Source organism: Rhea pennata, chromosome 2, assembly GCF_028389875.1.
Source record: "Rhea pennata isolate bPtePen1 chromosome 2, bPtePen1.pri, whole genome shotgun sequence".
Taxonomy (NCBI): Eukaryota; Metazoa; Chordata; class Aves; order Rheiformes; family Rheidae; genus Rhea; species Rhea pennata.
In genome coordinates, this window is record NC_084664.1 from 90,573,927 (window position 1) to 90,592,853 (window position 18,927).

The window sequence follows — 18,927 nt, forward strand, 5'->3', positions numbered from 1 at the left end:
GCTTCCCGGCAGCTTCCGCCGTGACGCCGCTTCGCCATGGAGGTGGCGGCGACGCCGGAGCAGGCGCCTCGCCGGGAGCAGGAGGAGGAGGAGGAGGACGGTGGGGAGGGGGCGCGGCGCGGGGACCGGGACGCGGATGGGGACGAGGCGGCGGCGGCGGCGGGCCGCGCCAAGTGGCGCAGGGGGCTGTGCTCCGAGTTCGCCGCCGTCGCCGGCAGCGACGCGGAGCTGGCGCGGCGCTACCTGGCCGAGCACGGCTGGCACCTGCAGGTGCGTCCGGGGCCGGGGCCGGGGCCGGGGGCGCCCCCCGCCGGCGGCGCCCTCCCCAGCGCTCCGCGGCCTGTGTGTTTCAGAGGGCGCTGAACGCCTACTTCGAGCCGCCGCGGCAGGAGGCCGAGGCGCCGCGCCGCGCCGCGCCCGGGGGCTGGTGAGTGGCCGCCGTCGCGCCGCGCCGCGCCGCGCCGCGGGGGGCTGCGGGGAGTCGGCGGTGCGGGGCCGGGGGTGCCGTCGCACGCGGTGCGGAGGAGCCCGTGTGGCCTTCGCGGCAGTGAACGTGCTGTGGGCATCCCGGGCTGAGCCGGGATACGTCTGTGCCGAGCTGCCAGCTCCTCTGCCCTTTCTCCCTCCGTCCTCGTCTCTGCTCTTGCACTGAGGCTTCTGCCTGGAGCTGGGGCGTGCAGGATGCGCGGGGTGGTGGTGGGGAGAGGACTCTCTGGAGGCGCCCCGCTTAGGGGAAAGAGGCGTTTGTGTTTTGCTACTCGGTGTTTGGCTTCCTCGTGTGCTTTAAGCAAGGTCTTGTTCGGCTTGGAGCACATCCTGACATTGGTGTTGACAAGCTGGCTTAAAAAAGCCTTCCGGGCTGTTCTAGTCAAGTGGCCATGTGGAGGTGAAGCCTATAGTAATGAAGGGCTGGTAACTTCTTAAACTGCCAGAGAAATGTAAATTTTTCTCTATCTAGCACCAATTCTGGACTGTTACTAGTAAGCAGTGGCAACAGTGGTAGTGTAGGAAGAAACACCAGTTACAATTATGTTTTCACTCATGTAATGTAGTTGTCAGTGTCAATATGAGGCAATTCTATTTCTCTAGGATTTCTGGTTTAAAATTTTTTAGCAGGCAGTTCGAGTAGTTGTTTTGCCCCCCAGTTAATGCAGCAAGTATTCCCCATCATTTTCAGGGGGAAAAATGTTTCAGCTGCTATTTTTTCACCTCTTGGGGTCCATATATATTCATATTTCATCTCATAGTCCTTCGTGTTGCAGTATAAACTGTTCCCATGGTAGGAGAATTTCAGAGGCATATATCATATAAAACTCTTACTTATTTCAGAATCTGTTGGTCTCTCCTCCTTTGTTAGCCCATCTTTTCCAGTTCACTTTATATTATGTGTAGTGGAATCTTACGCTTTTTGTGCGGCACCAAGTACAAAAACTAAATTTCCTTTAATTCTAGGGAACAAATATGTTTTGGTTCAAGGCCTTATTTGCATATGTATGTATAAATCCTGTGCTTAAAACCAAACTCTATTATCCCAACTTTGCCAGAACAGTTTGTCTAGTCTTATCTGTACTAGTTAACATGTTTTATTATAGACTGTCCCTTTACTGAGGGAGTTCACATTGGACCATGCTTTAACAGATAGTCTGGTCCTCTTTAGCAACACAGTCCCAGAACAGGGACTAGATGGGCACTCATACTTTCACAGTGCTGGCTAGTTTTTATCAAGTCAACAGGGTAGACAGGGCCTTTGTCTTTGAGATGGGATTTGGGGTGAATGTTTCTGAAGAAAGCAGCTCCGTCACACAGTGAGCTAGCACGCATAGGTCCACAGGTGGCTCAGCTTTCAGAAGAAACTTAGCTGCTCTACAAAGGTGGGCACATCCTGGCTGCAGCTGTTTGCTTCTAGTATGTTGGAAAGTCTTTGAGAAATTAATATATACAGGCCATCTACAGAAACTAATATGGGTGAAAAGTTGAATTATACAAGTCCATTGAGTTACATTGGTTTCCATCGGATTAACTTGAATTGGAATAGTACGTGTTGTCTTGTGTCTGTGAGGAGTTAAAACTGCTTACTTCTCCCAAGCGTTAAGGCTCTGAGTGATTGAGGTGTGCATGCAGTTAGTGCACTCCTTTGAATAAGGGATCAACTTATGTTAACTTATTTGTCACTTGTTCGAAAGGGTTTAGTTGGCTGAAAATTGTGGAGAGTCTAAAACTTTTTTCTTTAGAGAGTAAGGGAAGTAATCGAAGGGGGAATAGTATTACGATGTTGACAAAAAAGTAAACTATCTTTTTAGTGTTGACCTGACAACTGATGCAACTACTAGTAATGCTGATGTCAATGGTGCAGACTCAAGGCAACAAGAAGATGACAGCAGCTTCTCACTAATCACCTGGAACGTTGATGGTCTGGATTTAGGAAATCAGCAAGACCGAGCTAGAGGAGTCTGTTCTTATCTGGCATTGTAAGTATAGTTTCATCTTTGAGTTGTCATGCACCCAGCTTTAAAGGAGAAAGCAATCTGCTTGTTTAACTTTGCTCACAAAGTGTTTATGCAGAAATTATCTTAACACTAGATTCAACAATCCTAAATTTATAAACCCTGAAATAGATGAATAAAAGTTGATGAACTGTCAGGGCGAGGTCTAACCTATGCAACATATCAGAGGTTAAAGATCTTGCAATGGCTTCTTTTAAAAGGTTCTTTGTAATGAACAATACCAAGTTAACACCACGTTACAATCATATAGCAAGAGCATACTTCCATCTGTGCATCTTAAAGTCCAAGAAACTTATTTGTCTGGTTCCAGCAGAATGAATATAACTTCACTCTCGAACAAACTATATGGCATATGTGAAAAGTGGTTCTCTTGACATTACTGTTATTTGGCTATCAAAAATGAAAATATGCAAGTTAAGACAAAAGCAACAGAATCTGTGAGAAGAATAAAACTGCAGCATTGATTACCTTTTATGGTTACACCATTGAAAGCCTTCCATGAATATATATTTAAGCTATTTAACAATTATATAAATTAGTTTAACTTAATACAGTAATTTATCAGTGTGAATTAAACTGATTTTTTTAAAGTGTTAATATAAGCCCCTCTTAAGCCAATAGAAAGACCTTAAGTAAATCAATTTAAATTTGATTTTATTAAACTGGGGTGATTTAATTTTTCTTCTCTAGATAAGGCCTTAGGTTTGTCCTTCACTTGGTTAGAGCAGGTTTATTCAGCAGTGTAGCATACATAGGGACAGCTGTAAATGGCACATCTAAATGAGCACTCTTGAGGCTGTTGCCTCTCATGAACCTTTATGGATTGATTGCACAGCACTAAGAAGTAAGAGCATAGCGTAGATGAAAATGGAGAAAACAAATAGTAGGTTACTGTGGGAGTACCTCATGTAAGGGAATGAGGTAGGGTTTGGACTCTGCTGGAGATCTTGCAAAACATGTTCCAGAGCTTACTTTTCAGCTATTTAAGTTGAATTCCTCACACATGTAAAAAAATGAAACCTGTGAAGTCATACATTCCTATGTCAGTAATAATCACTGTTTTCTCCTTTCAGCAATGGTGGTATCTTTACATGGTAATAAATATAGTGGAGCTTTTTCTTTCTTTCTTTTTCTGAAACAGATTCTTACGCTATATAGGAAGACAAGGAAAAAAGTGCACCTGAAATTCATGACCCTATCCTATTTGGCATCAGAGTGTGACGACATCACTTTTCCATATTTAATTTAAAAACTTGTCTTGCTGATTTCAGATACAGTCCGGATGTGGTGTTTTTACAGGAGGTCATCCCACCGTACCTGTGTTATCTACAGAAGAGAGCAGGCAATTACACAATTATTCCAGGTAAGAAATAAGCCCTAACTTCATGAGGCAGATACTGGAAGAAGTAACTTCAGTTTTATTCTGTCTTCCTTGTCAAAAGCTCATAGGAACTGAAAAGGGTAATGTGAAGAAAGAAGCAAGTAAGTTACTTTCTCTGTTTTGATACCAGGATATAGTTTGATGCAAAATGTGTGTGTGACGGTTGATTTCCTTTATATTTTATGCAGTTTGAAAGACTGATTGCAGGAGTGGCCAAAAATGTCGTAGATGAGTAGTTTCTTGAACTTTTGGATTAAAAAAAATCTGAAGACTTCTCACCCTTATTACGAAACTAATGAGTTTGCGTATCTTCCGAATTAGCATGATTCTCCCTGATCATAGTGAAGAGATCTTTTTCAGAACCATAAATACTTTATGATGTGAGCAATGACCTTTCCTAGACCTTTTTTTTTCTTATTCTTCTTTAGGTAATGTAGATGGTTATTTCACTGCCATAATGCTAAAGAACTCAAGAGTGAAGTTAGTAAAACAAGAGATCATACCTTTTCCAACAACGTCCATGATGAGGAACCTTTTGGTTGTGCATGTGAGTCAGTACATGCTGAACAGCTGCTTGTCTGCCTTCAAAAAAATCCCCCAAAATATCTGGACTGACCTTATTCAGTGCCAGTCTCAAACAGAGCAGAAACATTTCTACTCCAAACATATGAACTCAGTTAGTTGCATTTGATGTTAATGACCTTGACTCTTTTAAGTAAGTTACTGGAAATACCTTATTCTGTCTAACAACAGTTAGAGGCCTGCTATCCACCTGTAAGCCAGTAAGCTATTCTGCTCCAATTTAAAACTAGTATTAATCAGAGCTATGCTATTCAATAATTTACTTTGTGATTTCTCTTTGTCTTTGAACTTCTTATCATGGAGTGGAATGTAATATTGCTGCTTTGTTTCATGCACAGGTGAATGTATCTGGTAATGAGCTTTGCCTTATGACCTCTCATCTAGAGAGCACTAAAGATCATTCTAAAGAGCGTGTGAAGCAACTGCAAATAGTGTTGAACAAAATGCAGAAGGAATCAGAGTCCACTACTGTTATATTTGGAGGGGATACAAACCTCAGAGACAGTGAGGTAAACAGAAATCAGCAGCTTAATTATATTGAGACAAAACATTCTCAGGCTGTTTTATTCATTCATTTTTGTTTTTTCCTGAGGAATGTCATGGTAGTTTCTTGTGAACTGCTTAGGTACAGCAGAGATAGGGAGCTTCTTGCTCTCAAAAGTGGAAATGTGGCTAAATAGAAGCTGTTGCATTGCTATACTGAAGAATTGTTATAGCAGAGGTGAGATTTAGGAAGAGTGTTTTTCCAACTATACCACAAAATGCTTTGTCAGCAATATTTATTTCTGAGAAGATGCAGAGAGAGTTAATGAAGTTTCAATTTTTGGAGTATTTTGAGAACCTGATTTTATTTGCTCAGCTTGGGGACTGCTTCTAAGACAGAAGCTAGTCAAGTCAATGAAAGTAGTATGTGCTCTAGAGAAATAGATCTTAAAAGTTTAAATGTAATCCCCTACCATGGAAACCTTAAAGTCACTCTGGCTGGTGATGTTCAAAGTGAAATTGCATTTACTAAAAGGCCAGTGTTTCTTCTTTTTCTTTGGTGAATTTTCATTGAGATGAACTGAAATAGCATTGTTTCAGAGAACAGTGTTGATCCCAATAACTTGAAAGTGCAAAGTTGCATTTTTTTTTTTTTTTGTAGCATATTTTGGATTTAGGAAATACTGCAGGAACTGGTCATGCTTTCAAGTCCCCTGCAAAATACCACGTTTTTGGAAGGCCTCTAATATCTTTATTTCCTATAACTAATCTTCTGCTGCAGGATGGGGGGAAGATACTGTGGAAACTGAGTTCTGTTTTTGGCAAATAGTAGTTTTGTGTTTCACCTTTAAAAGTATTTTTTAATTCAGTGTTGTTTTTTTGTTTGTTTTGTTCCGTTTCGGTTTTTACTTTCAGGTTAGTAAACTAGGTGGCTTACCTAGCAACATTGTGGATATCTGGGAGTTTTTAGGTAAACCTAAACACTGCCGTTATACTTGGGACACAAACTCCAATACCAACCTGGATGCAGCGTACAAGTGCAAGTTAAGATTCGATCGCGTCTACTTTCGGTCTGCAGCAGAAGGGGGACACATCATTCCACGAAGTATGGACTTAATTGGATTGGAAAAACTAGACTGTGGCAAATTTCCTAGTGATCACTGGGGTGTTCTGTGTTACTTTGATGTAATATTATAAAAAAAAAAGCTTGTATTTCTAATTTTAAGTGTTTTCTTCTTGTTTTTATGAAGTTTTACATTCTCAGTTTAAAGGCTTATATAAATTTTTAGTCCTAGCAATTTCTCTATCCGTGACTTCTGCTGGAATGTCTTCATTTCAAGCTAACACTCCATTATCTTCATAACTGCATGATTTCTTGAATCATTTTTAAAATGATTATTTTCAACAGTGTACACAAATACAAAAACAAATTCTGCTATTAAAATGGGAGGGAAAAGAACTGTAAATACAATCCATAAACATATTAGGTGGCTTAAATTACTGTCTTGTTTTGTTATGCATTATAATCCCATAATAAATACTGATTTTTTTAAAAAAAAATCTGTTCTTTTAACTTCTGTCTTCTTTGTTTTTTGTTTTTTATTTTTTGTTTAACTCTTCCTATTGTTGTTTATAGCCATGTCTCTTGCAAGGCATGTTATATTAGCTTCTGGAATTTGAGTTATATGCATGTAGCCACTCAGGCGAAATAATAGAGAAGCTTTGGGAAGAACGACTAAGTTCTTAAACAGTAAGGGTTTCTTAAGCAAGAATTAAACCAATATGAAGCAGGCTTAAGAATGACTTGCTGTCTGTTTGACAAGAAATGGATATAGTTGGCTGTATGGCAGTTGCACCCTTAAGCTGGTCTCTAACTTGCTTTATGTTTGTTAACCTAGATATAAGAGCTGCAGATTAAAAGAGCTGTATTTCCTGTGAGCTTTTGGAAATAAAAGGCTATTTTAAATTGTTGTGCAAAGCTTAAGCAGTTCAGGGTCTAACTGACTTTGCAAAAGATCAGAGTTTCTTAATCAAGGAACTGTGTAATCAATCTCAGAAGATGTTATTCTACATATGTACAAAGTACTAAGCCCTATCACGATAATGTAAAATGGAAAGTCTGACCCCTACATTTCAAAGGTAACATCTAGAGCAGTGGGTATGGAGAGGAAGCATGAAAAAGCTGTTATCAGTGGTGTAAAGTACACCCAGTGTCTGTATTAAAGTACAAATTTGCAAGCTTGCTCTTTTTAAAGATTATAGTGGTGCAGATAGGAAGCTGGGCACCAACTGAGGATTATGAGAGTCTAAACTTAATCTTTTTTTTTTTTTTTTTTTTTTTTTTTTGTCTTTGGTCTCAAGCCCAAGGCTTACAAATGGCTTTGGACATTTTATTTAATGGACATTAAGTAAAAAAATAAACCGTAGTGTGCTGGTGTTAGTAAAATCACTGCAGGACTAAGATTTGAAGTGTCAAAATGATGATTGTCACTAGTTCCTTCCCCCCTCCTACCCCCTCTTCTTGGTACCTGACTGCTGACGCACAGCACAGGAGAGTTGTGTATTTAAGAACAGGAGCCCTACCCTACAGAAAACAAGCTGAATGGAAGATGCTGGGGATAGGCAGGAGGAAATGCTGGGAAGGGATGATGATGGCAGTCTGACCCCTTTGCGTGGCCCCAGCCAGCTGTGAGCTAGTGTTCATCGCTGTGGCCCTGCTGCTACTTGAGTCACTGCTTGTGTAGTTGGAGGAAAACAACAGTGGCACCACCCTGCTCTCTGCCCTGGCAATGAGGGAAGCTCCAAGGACAGAGGAAACTTGGAGTCTGCTCCCTTCCTCTTTGAGAAGAGATTTGAATTTGTGCTTCCAGGTGACAGCTCAAACCACCATCTTAAAGAGTATTGCTGGCTACGGGAGAGGTCTCTGTTTCTCTTGGAAGCTGCCCCGTTTTGTCTGGCTTGTTCCTTGCACTAGAGAAAAGTGAGCGTGAAACTGCCTGGTCCTAGAGGTTAGTGTGTTTGCTTAGTAGGTGGGGAATGTGGTCTCCACTCCTTATGCTGGATACTCACATCTAACCGTAACCCTTCGGTAAGGAGCCGAGACTGATTTAAATGATGCCATCAGTTCATCTTCCTGGTCAGGAGTTACTTCTGCACCAGTTGGCTTTAGACTGCCACAGAAATCATCTCTCTGTCACTAACCTTCTTGGACCAAGTCTTGTCTGTCTTTCTGCAACCGGTTTACAAGCGACAATATAGTGTAAAGCCAGCATAAATGAGTATTGGGGGTAGCATGGTTGGACAGCTGTAGTGTGCACTCAAATGGCCATGTTAGATCCACATCAAACCAGCAACACTGAGTAACTGAACAATCAACCGAGTGAGAATTAATCCCTGTGGTGTTATGGCTTAGCCTTTCACATCTGCACACATGCTTAGACCAGCCAAGCACTGAGGAAAGAAGAGTGTGTGACACTGCCCTTTCCATGTCTGCCTTGCACAGCTGCTTGTACCCTGAAAACAGCAAACTGGGCCTTGGAGCAATACACGGTAATGGAAGGCAAATCTGTGGATCTCTAGCCATTTAGGCCCAAGCCAAACAGAGGTGGTCTGTGTATCCTGAAGCAGACATCTGAGTCCTTACTGAACTCTACCAGCGTGTAGGTGACAAGTAACAGCTCCGCATCAAGCTGTTTGATGATCTCAGTTTTTGATTAACGTCCTTCACAAGCAAGTGATCTGCATCTATTGTGTTGAAGCTTACCCTAAAACAGCAGGATCCTTAACCAGCTTCCTCTCATCCCAAGAACTGAGAGGCCTGAGGTAAATGCATTTTTCCATTGATTCAACAGGAGAGGTAGTTGCCCTTGGTTAAAAAACAGAACAAACCTCGAAGTGTTAGATCACCTCAAAAGAAAGCAGTTGCAGGAATGTCCAGTTCTGCGTTCACTTCTTTAAACATCAAACTCCAAATTTCTTCTACTAAAGGTGAAAGAGGCTGGTATCTTTGGGGAAGTACGTCCAAATCCTAATGTTCTGATCACTCTCAGCACATGCAATTGTTTTCCAATAATTGAGCTTCAAAAATAAGGAAGGAGATGTCACTGAGGCTGTTTTTATTCTGCTGGGCCCAGAACCTGCTCTTTTTATAATGAAAGCAATAGTGCCATAAAAAAGCAAAGGGAAAAGCCCACAATTGCCAGGGTTTTCCATGCTGGTTTCAAATGGGGCTGGCCCAGCCATATCCTCTGAGCTCTCTCATGCCTTCTTCCCCCTCACTAAAACTAAAGAAATGTCACTTTTTTTTTTTTTTTTTCATGATTTAGAGTTCCTTCTCTGGTAGTTGCAGCCAAAAGTTTTGCGGGGAAGATGAAGACAGAGGATAATGCTTTAACCTCTCTAAAAATCTCAAGAGGAGGGGAAAGTACAATGAACTGCTTGTGCTTTGCCAGCAGACGCACCAGCTGGCGTGTCTTCCTCTATTTTGGCAGCTTTTGCTCATAGGACTACACCTTCTGGACTATTTTGGAAGGTAAAAAAAAAAAAAAAAAAAGGTTAATGGCTGATGTTCTTGGATAGGTTTTTAAATTGAGGAAGACAGAAGAGAAAAAGTGAGTTGGACCTGTACATGATTTAGCTCAAGAGCTGTACCTACGGGTGTCTAAACTCGAGATCCATCTCTAGCATTGCCTAACTGAGCCCTCCATTCATCAGCAGTCTTTCTTACCCTTTGAAATAGTTAGAGTGAGGACATACTATTTTTAGTAAGAACAAGCAAAGATGTAACGCTTTGTAAGGGCCAATTCATTTTTTCTAATTATAAAGATAAACAAGAGAAAGATTATATTCAATATAATTAGTGGTTAGTCATTCTTTCAGCATGAGGAAATTACGCATACAGCTTTTAAAACTCCTTGAACTGTAGTAAAAGTAATCATACTCAAAATAATTAAGAGGACCTAAATGCTAAATGTTTTACTGACTTTTGAATGTGAAGCAACACTACATCTTTAATTAAATACACTTTAAAACACTTAATAAATATCCAAATTGCTGACAATCAAGAGTAGTCAGAGCACTTAAATTAATACGCCTCTTCATTTAATCAGTGATGTAAAAGGTAAAAATATCTGCTGGATATGGTAACTAACACTTGTGAGAAAATTTAACTATAAATATTTAAAGGGATAGAATAGTAAAGTAAAACTAATGGAAAGATTTATTGGGCTACAAATTATAATTTGATTTCTTTTGCTGATTCAGTGATATAGTATTATGGCACCTGTATATCCCAAAGGACTTATACAAACATGTGGATGTGAGAAAATAAAATCTCTCTCTCTTACTGGTAATAATAACAATGGAGCTTGAGGAAATCATGTACTACAGGAAGCATCATTTTATTAGTACTCTGATTCAGACCTCAAAGGGAGCAGTTTCCTTTGAGGATACAGCTAAGAAGTCTTTAACTTTTCCACATAAAATAATCTGAAATTACTAGAAGAGAAGAGCTATGCATAGAACAAAATAAAGAGATGTTAAACATCTAGGGAAGTGAATAATAAATAGATGAATTTTTAAAAATCAAATGAAAAAAATAAATAGAAGGCAAATACTCATGTAACTGCAGAAAACAGTGTTGTCACAGCTATAAGCATATACCTAAGGAATGTCTACCCTCTTAAATGAGAGGAGTAATCTGAAACCATAGCTAACAAAAGATTGATTTTACAAAGAAGCATAAGGAAGATTAAACCTATAAATATCACACATTATATCAGGGTCAGCGAGTTCATTCGATGCAGGAACAGACAGGACATCCAAAATGACTGGACCAAAGCACAAACCCGGGATACCTGTACCGCACGGCTGCTCTGCAAAGTCCCTGCCCTCCAGTGCTTGGAGGAGAAACCAAAGCAACGCAGAGAGTGGGAAATAGTTAGCAGGGAGAGCAAGAGGACGCGAAAAACAGCACGGACACACACGGGCGGTGGTTGGGTGAGCGAACGGCGTGCTCCTCCGTTGTACCAGCTCAACTCCACCGAAAAGCTCCACCGAGGTCATGTTGTCACTTTGGCATGTTTTAGCGTGTTTTTACCCGGTGTCAGGTATCCCAGTACAAATTCCTCCTGAAGACACAGTGCGTGCAGATGCTGTCTTGAAATACCTAATCCAGGCAAATTAGCTCAAGCAGGGGTTACAGAGCGAGTGACTTTGTTGCATGTCGTGAAGGTGAAAATTCTCAGGTGTGGTCTTCACTAAAGCTATAACAAAGACTAATTAACACATATTTTTATTTCCTGGATATAAGGCACACCGCAAAACACCAGCTCTGAGAGCAAACACAGCCACGGCCATAAGGAAACCATCAGCCTAACACTGTCATTTCAGTAAAGGCTAAGAAAACAGAGCACCCACATGGAAGATGTGGTAGGCAGAAATGTTGCTAAATTACAACATTTCAAATGGAAGTAATACTGTTGTCTGTGACAACTCTCAGTAAAATCACCAGTGTGCCTTGTTAATGCAGTGATGCACAAATGAAAAGAAATTGAGCTACTGACATGAAGAGACAGTATAAGACTAGTGTCTTGAATAAGGAAGGAATATCCACCTGCCTTGATGAAGGAAAACATACTTTAATGAAAGAAAGGAAGGCTTATACTGTGCTATTCTTACCTTTTGTACTATTACTATCTTTCCTGATGCTGTCACTGGTAGGAGAGAGACGCTAGTGACAACCTGCTCGGAAACTAGGCAGAAGCTTTACCTGAACCTCATAGTGGAAATAACCTGCGAGTACGACTGACAAAGGTGGGTAAGCAAATGACCAAGAAAAGCATAGCCAAGAAAGGGAACTCACCTTGTAGTGACTTTCAAAAACTGAAAACCATGGCAGAATCAGAAAAAAAAACATCTCTTTCAAATACTTTTAAAGTGAACACTACCCTCTTTTGCAGCGTTGGCAGAACTATAATCAAAATCGATTTTTATTTTACATTTTTAAGATGCAAGAGGGAGGATATTAAAAAAAAAAAAAAAAAAAAGGTGCAACAAAACCTGATTAAGTACTGGTAATTCGAGTGTCGCATCTCCTGGCAGCTCCCCAGGTGCCCAGTCATCCCCGGTCCCTGGGGCCACGTGGGGCGCATGTGAGAGGCAGGCGCCAAAGTGCCCCAGGTTGTCCCCCTGGGGTGATGACAGCCGCCCAGGGCTTTTTGTCTGGCCAAATGACTGTACTTATTGTGGCAAAGCAGATGGAGGTAACCAGATCAGCATTTATGCGGGAGGCTATAGTTTGAAGCTTTAGAGGTCTTCAGATAGTGTTACCGCATGCTAAGCCTGTTATTTCATCAGCCTTAAGCCTATTAGTTCATCAGTGCTATGAAAGGTAAGAACCAGCTCAGCAAGAAAACATCATCTTAGTCTCAACCATCTGCAGCAACCCTGCTTTCATGCTTTGTTCCATTGCAAAGCATTTCTGCAGTTTACAGACTGTGAGTGGGCAATAGATGCTGCGGCTAGGTTTTACAGCATGGGAGCCATTTGCTCTGACGCTTTTGCTTGTCAGCAGGACTTGCTGCATCTTGTGCATTCAACAGGGAAGGAAGGCTGCTTGTGAGAGTCGGGGGCACTGGATCACTGTTCCAAGGTGGGGAGAGGAAAGAGAGGGACAGTTCCTGCTCCGACTCTTTCCCTAATGCTGTCACTGAGATGGTGAGACGCACCTTCTTGCAGGATGAGCGGAGGGCTTATCTCCCTAAGCCTGTGTTAAACTAAACAGTGTTTTTGTATACTTGCACACATTATTCAAAAGCTGCCAGCTCTGAGTATACAAGTGAATATTCTCTCTTGCAGAAGATATAATAAATTTTATGTGGACACATCTGGTGCTTTTACAGTTAGTTAAATTAGAATCTCATAACCGTGCAAAGTGCTAGTAAAATCAGGATCTCACAAGCATGCAAAGCATTGAAAGCCAATCACCTTCACCTACTGGGTCAGTAAATGAGCCCTCTGTACAGTCACGAAGGCTACAGGGCATGAGAAGTGCTGCCACCTTGCAAAAGAAAGATAGCCAGGTTTCCTGTCTCCACACACATTTCCCCTTCAAAGTCAAGTAAACTTGGTCAACATCACAAATAAATGTAGCAGGCTTCTCATTGATCCTTTTGTCCTGTTATTAGAATAATTGTTAGGAACTCACTTTACATCTTTTTTTCCTTCAGATAAGGGATCTTCAGCCTCCAAAGCCTAGAGAAAAGCTGACCCAAACAATCAATACATGGAAGCACAGAAACCGAAAACTCGAAATTGGCATAAGATAGCATGAAAAATTATCAAAAAATGCAAACAGACAGTTCCTTTAGGCTCCCTCATCTATAGCCACAAGCAATCCATTCATGCAGTTCAGCAATTTAGTTCCTTGCTTCACAAAGCAAGCACATGAGCCACAGGCTCCCCACACCAAGGAAGACTTGAATAGCTTCACAGAAAATGTAATACAGCCTATTGTTAAAAAAATTGGGAAGGCAGCAATCAGAAGGAAACTAAAAAGAGGAGGGAAAAATGGTTGCATGCTGAAGAGATAACATTATTGCATGTTCAGAACACTTTTTAAATCACCCTATAGACTTGCAAAATTCCCTTTTCCTGAGTCAAGCATTGCTGACAATTCATTAAAGACTAAGCGGAATTCAGCAACACACAGAGTATCAGTAGCGGGCGGAACAGAGAATGTGGGACCTTGACAGGCTGATGCAAATTAGCACGAAACCTTTATAAGTGAAGTTTGAAATTCAAAGCTCTTCGTATTTTATTTCACTTGAAAATGAAAGTGCTTGCTTGAAATGTTGCTAAGATGGACAAACTTAAACCAGCTCTTTTCTGTGGAACGTGGACCCTGGTCTCGAGTAGAAAAGGGTCTTTTACCAAATGGAAATAGACCAATTATTTTGGAGTGCGATCGCAAAAAGCAAAGAAAGAAACCATTTCTGCATGTTCTGACTATAAACATGTCGTAGTCATTCAGCAGAAAATGTGAATGAAGAAGAATTAGGGTGGAGCAAAATCAGAGGAAGAAATGCTTTATATCTTATTGAAAAGTGGTGCTAAATAAGGTATGGGAACTTATACAGGGGCTTTAGGTGGAGGTGTTTGTCATCAGGAGGCAGGGCTTTGCCAGCCGAGCAGTCGCAGGTCTCCAACCCTTAAAGAAAAATTGGAAAGGAGGAACTAGAAGGCAAGCAGAAAGAGGACGTGCAGTTTGGGGCGCTCAAGCAACAGTCGTGGAGAGGTGCCGTGCTCCAATCCTTCTCCAGCTGCAGCCGCCCCGGTGCACCTGGTCACCATGGGAAGCGGTAAATCCCTAACAAAATCCTCAACACGCCACGCTCGAGCTCTGAGCGGTCCCAGGCCACGGTGGCGCTGATGCCTCCGGGTAAGGCTCCAGCAGGATCCCACCTCTGCGACTGGCCATCGGGGATGCCGAGGCAGTTCTTCTCGCACCCCGAGAAGTCTGGTGGCTTCATCCCTCTGTGGCACAGGGAGCTTCACGACCTTTCCTCCGTCAACAGCCCACTTAGGAACGACAGGCACCCGCCGACCACCCAGGAATAAAGCGGAAGCACTAAAACTCGGCAGTTTAGCGTCCGAAGGCTTCGGCTGCGTGCGTTACTTGCTGCCTTGCCCAGGGTAGCAGAGCCGAGGCCCAGGGGAGCCCCTGGAAAGATTAAAAAGGCCCTTTTTGAGGAGAATCCACACCCCTCCGGCTGCTGCTTGTGCCCTGCTGGCACTGGAGGAGGTCGCAGTCGCCCCAAGGCGCCTCGAAGCGGGGTTGCTCGGCCTCTTTGGAGCTGGAAAAAAAGAGGGGTTCGGGTAAACCGCGAGGCAGGCGGGCCTGAGGGCAAATTCGAAAAAAAATAATAATAATGATACGGAAGAATAACAGAAAGAGAAGCGCAGCACGTTTATGAGCAAGAAGAGGGGAGCGCGCCGTGCGCAGCGCCCCCCGCCCGCCCTGGCGCCGCCGCCGCCGCCGGCGGCCGAGGCGCGGCGCTGCCCGGTTCCGTCCGCCCCGGGGCCGTGTCGGGGCCGCCGGGGCAGTGCGGCGAGGGGCGGCGGCGGCGGCGGCGGGGGAGGGGTCCGGGGCCTGGCGGGGCCTGCGCTGCCCGGCGGCCGCGCCCCCTCCCCAAGATGGAGGAGCGGCGCCTCCGCCCCTCCGCCGCAGGGCTGGCGCCGGCCCCGACCCCCGCCGGGAGCCGCCTCCGCCGCCCGGGCAGCGCCGGGCGCCGCCGCAGGTGACGCGCCCACCCCGCGCGGCGGCGGCGGCGGCGGCGGCTCGGGGCGGCGGCGGCGGCCGCTCCCCGCTGCAGCCCGCGGGAGGTGAGGGCAGCGGCGGCGCCGGCTCCGCAGCGGCACCTCGCCGCCCGGCCCGGCCCGGCCCGGCCCGCTGCGCGCCCGCAGGTAGCGCCGGCGGGGCCGGGCGCCGCCGCGGCCTGGGCGCGGCGGGGAAGGAGCGGGAAGCGGCGCCCGGCAGCTCCCCGCGGCCGGGCCGGACCCGGGACCCGGCGGTACCGCTGTGGGCAGCGCGCTGAGGCGCTGGCGGGGGCGTGCGGCGGCCGTGGGGTCTGCGCGGAGTTTGGACCTTTAATTACTTATTTCCCCTCCCCCTTTTTCCCCCTTTTTTTCCGCCTGTGTGCGTGTCGTGGGTGTACCTGTTGGGCCGGGAGCGTGGGGAGGAACGACAGTGGGCTCCCAGCCGTGCGGGGGGAGCGTGCGGGCCTTCAGCTATTCAGTTTGCAGATTTTTTTTTTTTTTTTTAATTTGTTAAGGCTCATACAATTTCGACGAGGCTTTCCAAAGCGTGCGTGTTATCCGTAGCCGAGCTGAGGGATCGGAGCTGTGTGTTTTCCTGTAGGTATCCTAGGAACAGCGCGGGAGTGTTGCTGCGGGCTCCTTGCCGCGGAGTCCGCCACTGCCCCGGCGCGCGTGTACGTGGGGCTGATGTGCAGCCTGCGAAATGCTTTATCGGACTGCTTACAGCTGCTGCAGCAGCGCCTAAACAAAAGGAAATCTTTGTGTGTTTATCTATTATATATATATATCGTAGCAGAGCCCAGGGGAGCATCTGCATACATACATATATAAAATATGTATGTATATATATATTTGTGCTGTTCTGGGTGCTGTGTGCGTTGTGGCAGCTCTACCGACGCACAGCAGATGGTCCCCGCGTTTCGCCCTGACCCCCTTTCCGTGTGCCTCATTTAAGCAGATAACCTGTGAGCTAGTCGGTCTGTGTTCCTCCCTGCCTATTTGTGTGTGTTTGTGCTGCAGAAGCGCTCTCACGTGCCTTGTACTGGGCTCTGCTACGATCTTGTGGGGTTGATGCAGGATATACTGGCTTTTAAAGTGGTGGGTTCTGTATCTGTCTTTGCCCTTTAAATGCTTCCTCGTAGGAGCCTGATGGTTGGCCACACAGCTCTAATAAAATGCTTTAATTATTCACTCATCTCCTTTTGCAAGGTTGACTGTTGCAGATGATGCTCCACGATTAGGCATCGTCTTAAGCCAAATCAGCATATTTAAAAACCCAACCTAGTTGGGTTTAATTTAATAGGTGATGCCTGTACTGAATGTGAAAGTTTGGATGAAGGGAATTGAGCTGCTCAGCGTGTTACGCATCGAATTGTGCTTCTGAGTGGTGCAAGCAAGGTGAGAATATATGTGTGCAAGGTGCATGGGCTGATGTGTTCCCCTTGAGTGCAAGGCAAAGGAAAATGCAATGTAGTCCTAATTTTATGCCGTTAAAGCCAATGGGAATTAGTCAGGAGTGGCCTATGGAGGAGGGTGTGCTCTGAGGATGTCTGCACAGTCTAGTCTTTCTCCACTTTTTTTTTTCCACAGGGAGCGCAGAGTGGAAGTATGGTGCGTAATGCTTCTGAGTGCTTCAGGCTCCCAAGAAAATAAGCGTAGATGTGAATCAGTTGTCTCTTGAATAACTCTTGGTGGCCTCCTGGAGGTGCTGTAGCTTAGTTTTGCTCTGCATACAGCTGAGATCTCACGATGATGGTTGTGACTGTGGTCTGCTCAGGAAGAGGTGGCTGAGACACCTCAGCCATCAATCCCCATCAACAGTGTGGGGATTGGGGCATTGCCACTGGCAGGTTCCTAGGAAGCTCCTAGCAAAATATCCATCAGGAATGGGTTAAAAATAGTCAGCTTCCTTGCCCCCACAGCCTGTTTCAGATGAAGCCCTTCAGACCCATTCCAGCTCTACTTTCTGGAATGGTGGATGTGCTCAGCTTTCTGCTGGCTTCTTCACATTTATCATGAGTGGTATAGGTCTTTCTCTCAAAGCATGTAGTGTTGTTTTGTGTTTTGCTAGTTCTTGGTGATGTTACTGAATGTATATCCTTAGTGGAGATTCGGAGATTAGAAGTAGAGTTGCGATCCAGTGCTGTGTGTCCAGTGGTCTCCAATTTCAGTGCTGCAGAGGAAGTACAGAACTACTGTAATAGATATTGTATCCATGGGGAGAAATTCTTCCTGCTGTCAGGCAGTTAGCATTTGATTTACGTCCCAAAGTGGTTTTTGTACAATTTGTAATCTAATTTGAGTGTGGATATTGTTGTTTTCCATTTAAATATCTGATCTCTTTCTGAACAGTGGCAGGGTATGATTACTAAATATTTTTGAGGATAATGTGACTTTGCTTGGAGCAGACATGAATTAGCTCAGTCCAGCTGGAGATAGTATGAATGTTTAGCTTGTTGCTGGTTTTCAACTAGTAAATCTTGCTGGAAGGGCAGCATAGTGGTTGACTCCTGTCCTAATGCATTTTCCTCCAAAAATCTGTAGTGTGCAGATTTATTACCTTAGTTACATGTTATAGGGAGTTCCATGGGAAAGCATAGGTAGATTTTTTTTTTTTTTTAAAAAAAAAAAAAGCTTAGTTGTCTGAGGTGGGGCTCTGCAGGTTTGCTTTTGGTGTGTGTATGTGGGTGTGTATGTTTCTTTAGCTTTCTTGCCTTCTCCCCCTTGTACATTTTCCTTTTTGCAGCTTCAGATATCCTTCCTTTACCACTCCATCTGCTTTTAAAGACTAAAACAGTGATGCTTTGTCTGCTTAAACAAACAAGTAGTTTTCTGAATAGCAGCATTAATGAGGCTTTTTGTGAACTTATATATTGAGGTTGATTGACTTTTCAGCTGACACATAACAATTTTATTTTTATCCATTATCTTCATATAACTCTTAACATTTTTTTCCATTTAGTCCCCTCTTTCTGCAGGCTGCATTTATGATGTGACACTTGGGTGACTATCCTCAATTACTGAAATTGCATGACAAGTTTTTAAAGTTATTGGGGCAGGCCTGTAAAATTTCAAATTGCAGTTTTGCCTTTCCTGGCTTGCTTGTTTTTACAGAAGTGTAATTACATAATTACCTGTTAGTCCTGCTCTTCTGTTGAATTTGGTTGAAATCAGTCAATTGCTTAAAAAGTACCGTAGTTAAAATGGGGATCCATAGACACAGAATGGCTACATAAGCTTTTTCTGTGCAAGATGCCAGGCTAGCAATGAACAAAAATTTGGCATGGTCATGTGGGTGAAAAGGCCTCCCTCCCCCCCAGCTTTTCTTGGCCAAGAAAATCAACTGTGTATATCTCTGCGTGCGTATCAACACACAAGGCTTCAAACCAAGGATGAATACACAAAATCTAGCTTCAATAGGAATCTTTTTTCTTGAAAGTGGTGAAATAGCAAGGCACAAATGGAGTGCCTGTTCAGACACTTGCAAGATTTGGGCTTTATTGGCTGTGTATTGTGATACCCAAGTCAGCCTGCATGAGCCTTTTCTCCTGCAGTACCTGCGATTCCATCCCAGGCAATGGCTGAATGTTTAGTACTTTAATTTCCACAGTGATTAATTAGCTGTGTGGATGATATTACTTAACTTTCTTGAGCCTGTCT

The 18,927-nt window shown here is 43.9% G+C and overlaps 1 protein-coding gene across 1 annotated transcript; it reads left to right on the top strand.

The window, feature by feature from the left end:
• Positions 1 to 36: 36 nt before the first annotated feature.
• On the top strand, positions 37 to 6,486 carry TDP2 (tyrosyl-DNA phosphodiesterase 2). Its single transcript, XM_062568513.1, has 8 exons — positions 37 to 42; positions 109 to 270; positions 354 to 427; positions 2,301 to 2,468; positions 3,776 to 3,867; positions 4,314 to 4,432; positions 4,806 to 4,976; positions 5,866 to 6,486. Exons 1-8 carry the CDS (start codon positions 37 to 39, stop codon positions 6,145 to 6,147), a joined length of 1,074 nt encoding a protein of 357 aa, XP_062424497.1. The 3' UTR covers positions 6,148 to 6,486.
• The last annotated feature ends 12,441 nt before the right edge of the window (positions 6,487 to 18,927 follow it).

Excerpts from the sequence above, each read along its gene's own strand:
- TDP2 (XM_062568513.1), top strand. Across the intron at positions 428-2,300 it reads CGCGCCGCGCCCGGGGGCTG|TGTTGACCTGACAACTGATG; the intron begins GTGAGTGGCCGC and ends CTATCTTTTTAG. Across the intron at positions 4,433-4,805 it reads GGAACCTTTTGGTTGTGCAT|GTGAATGTATCTGGTAATGA; the intron begins GTGAGTCAGTAC and ends TTTCATGCACAG.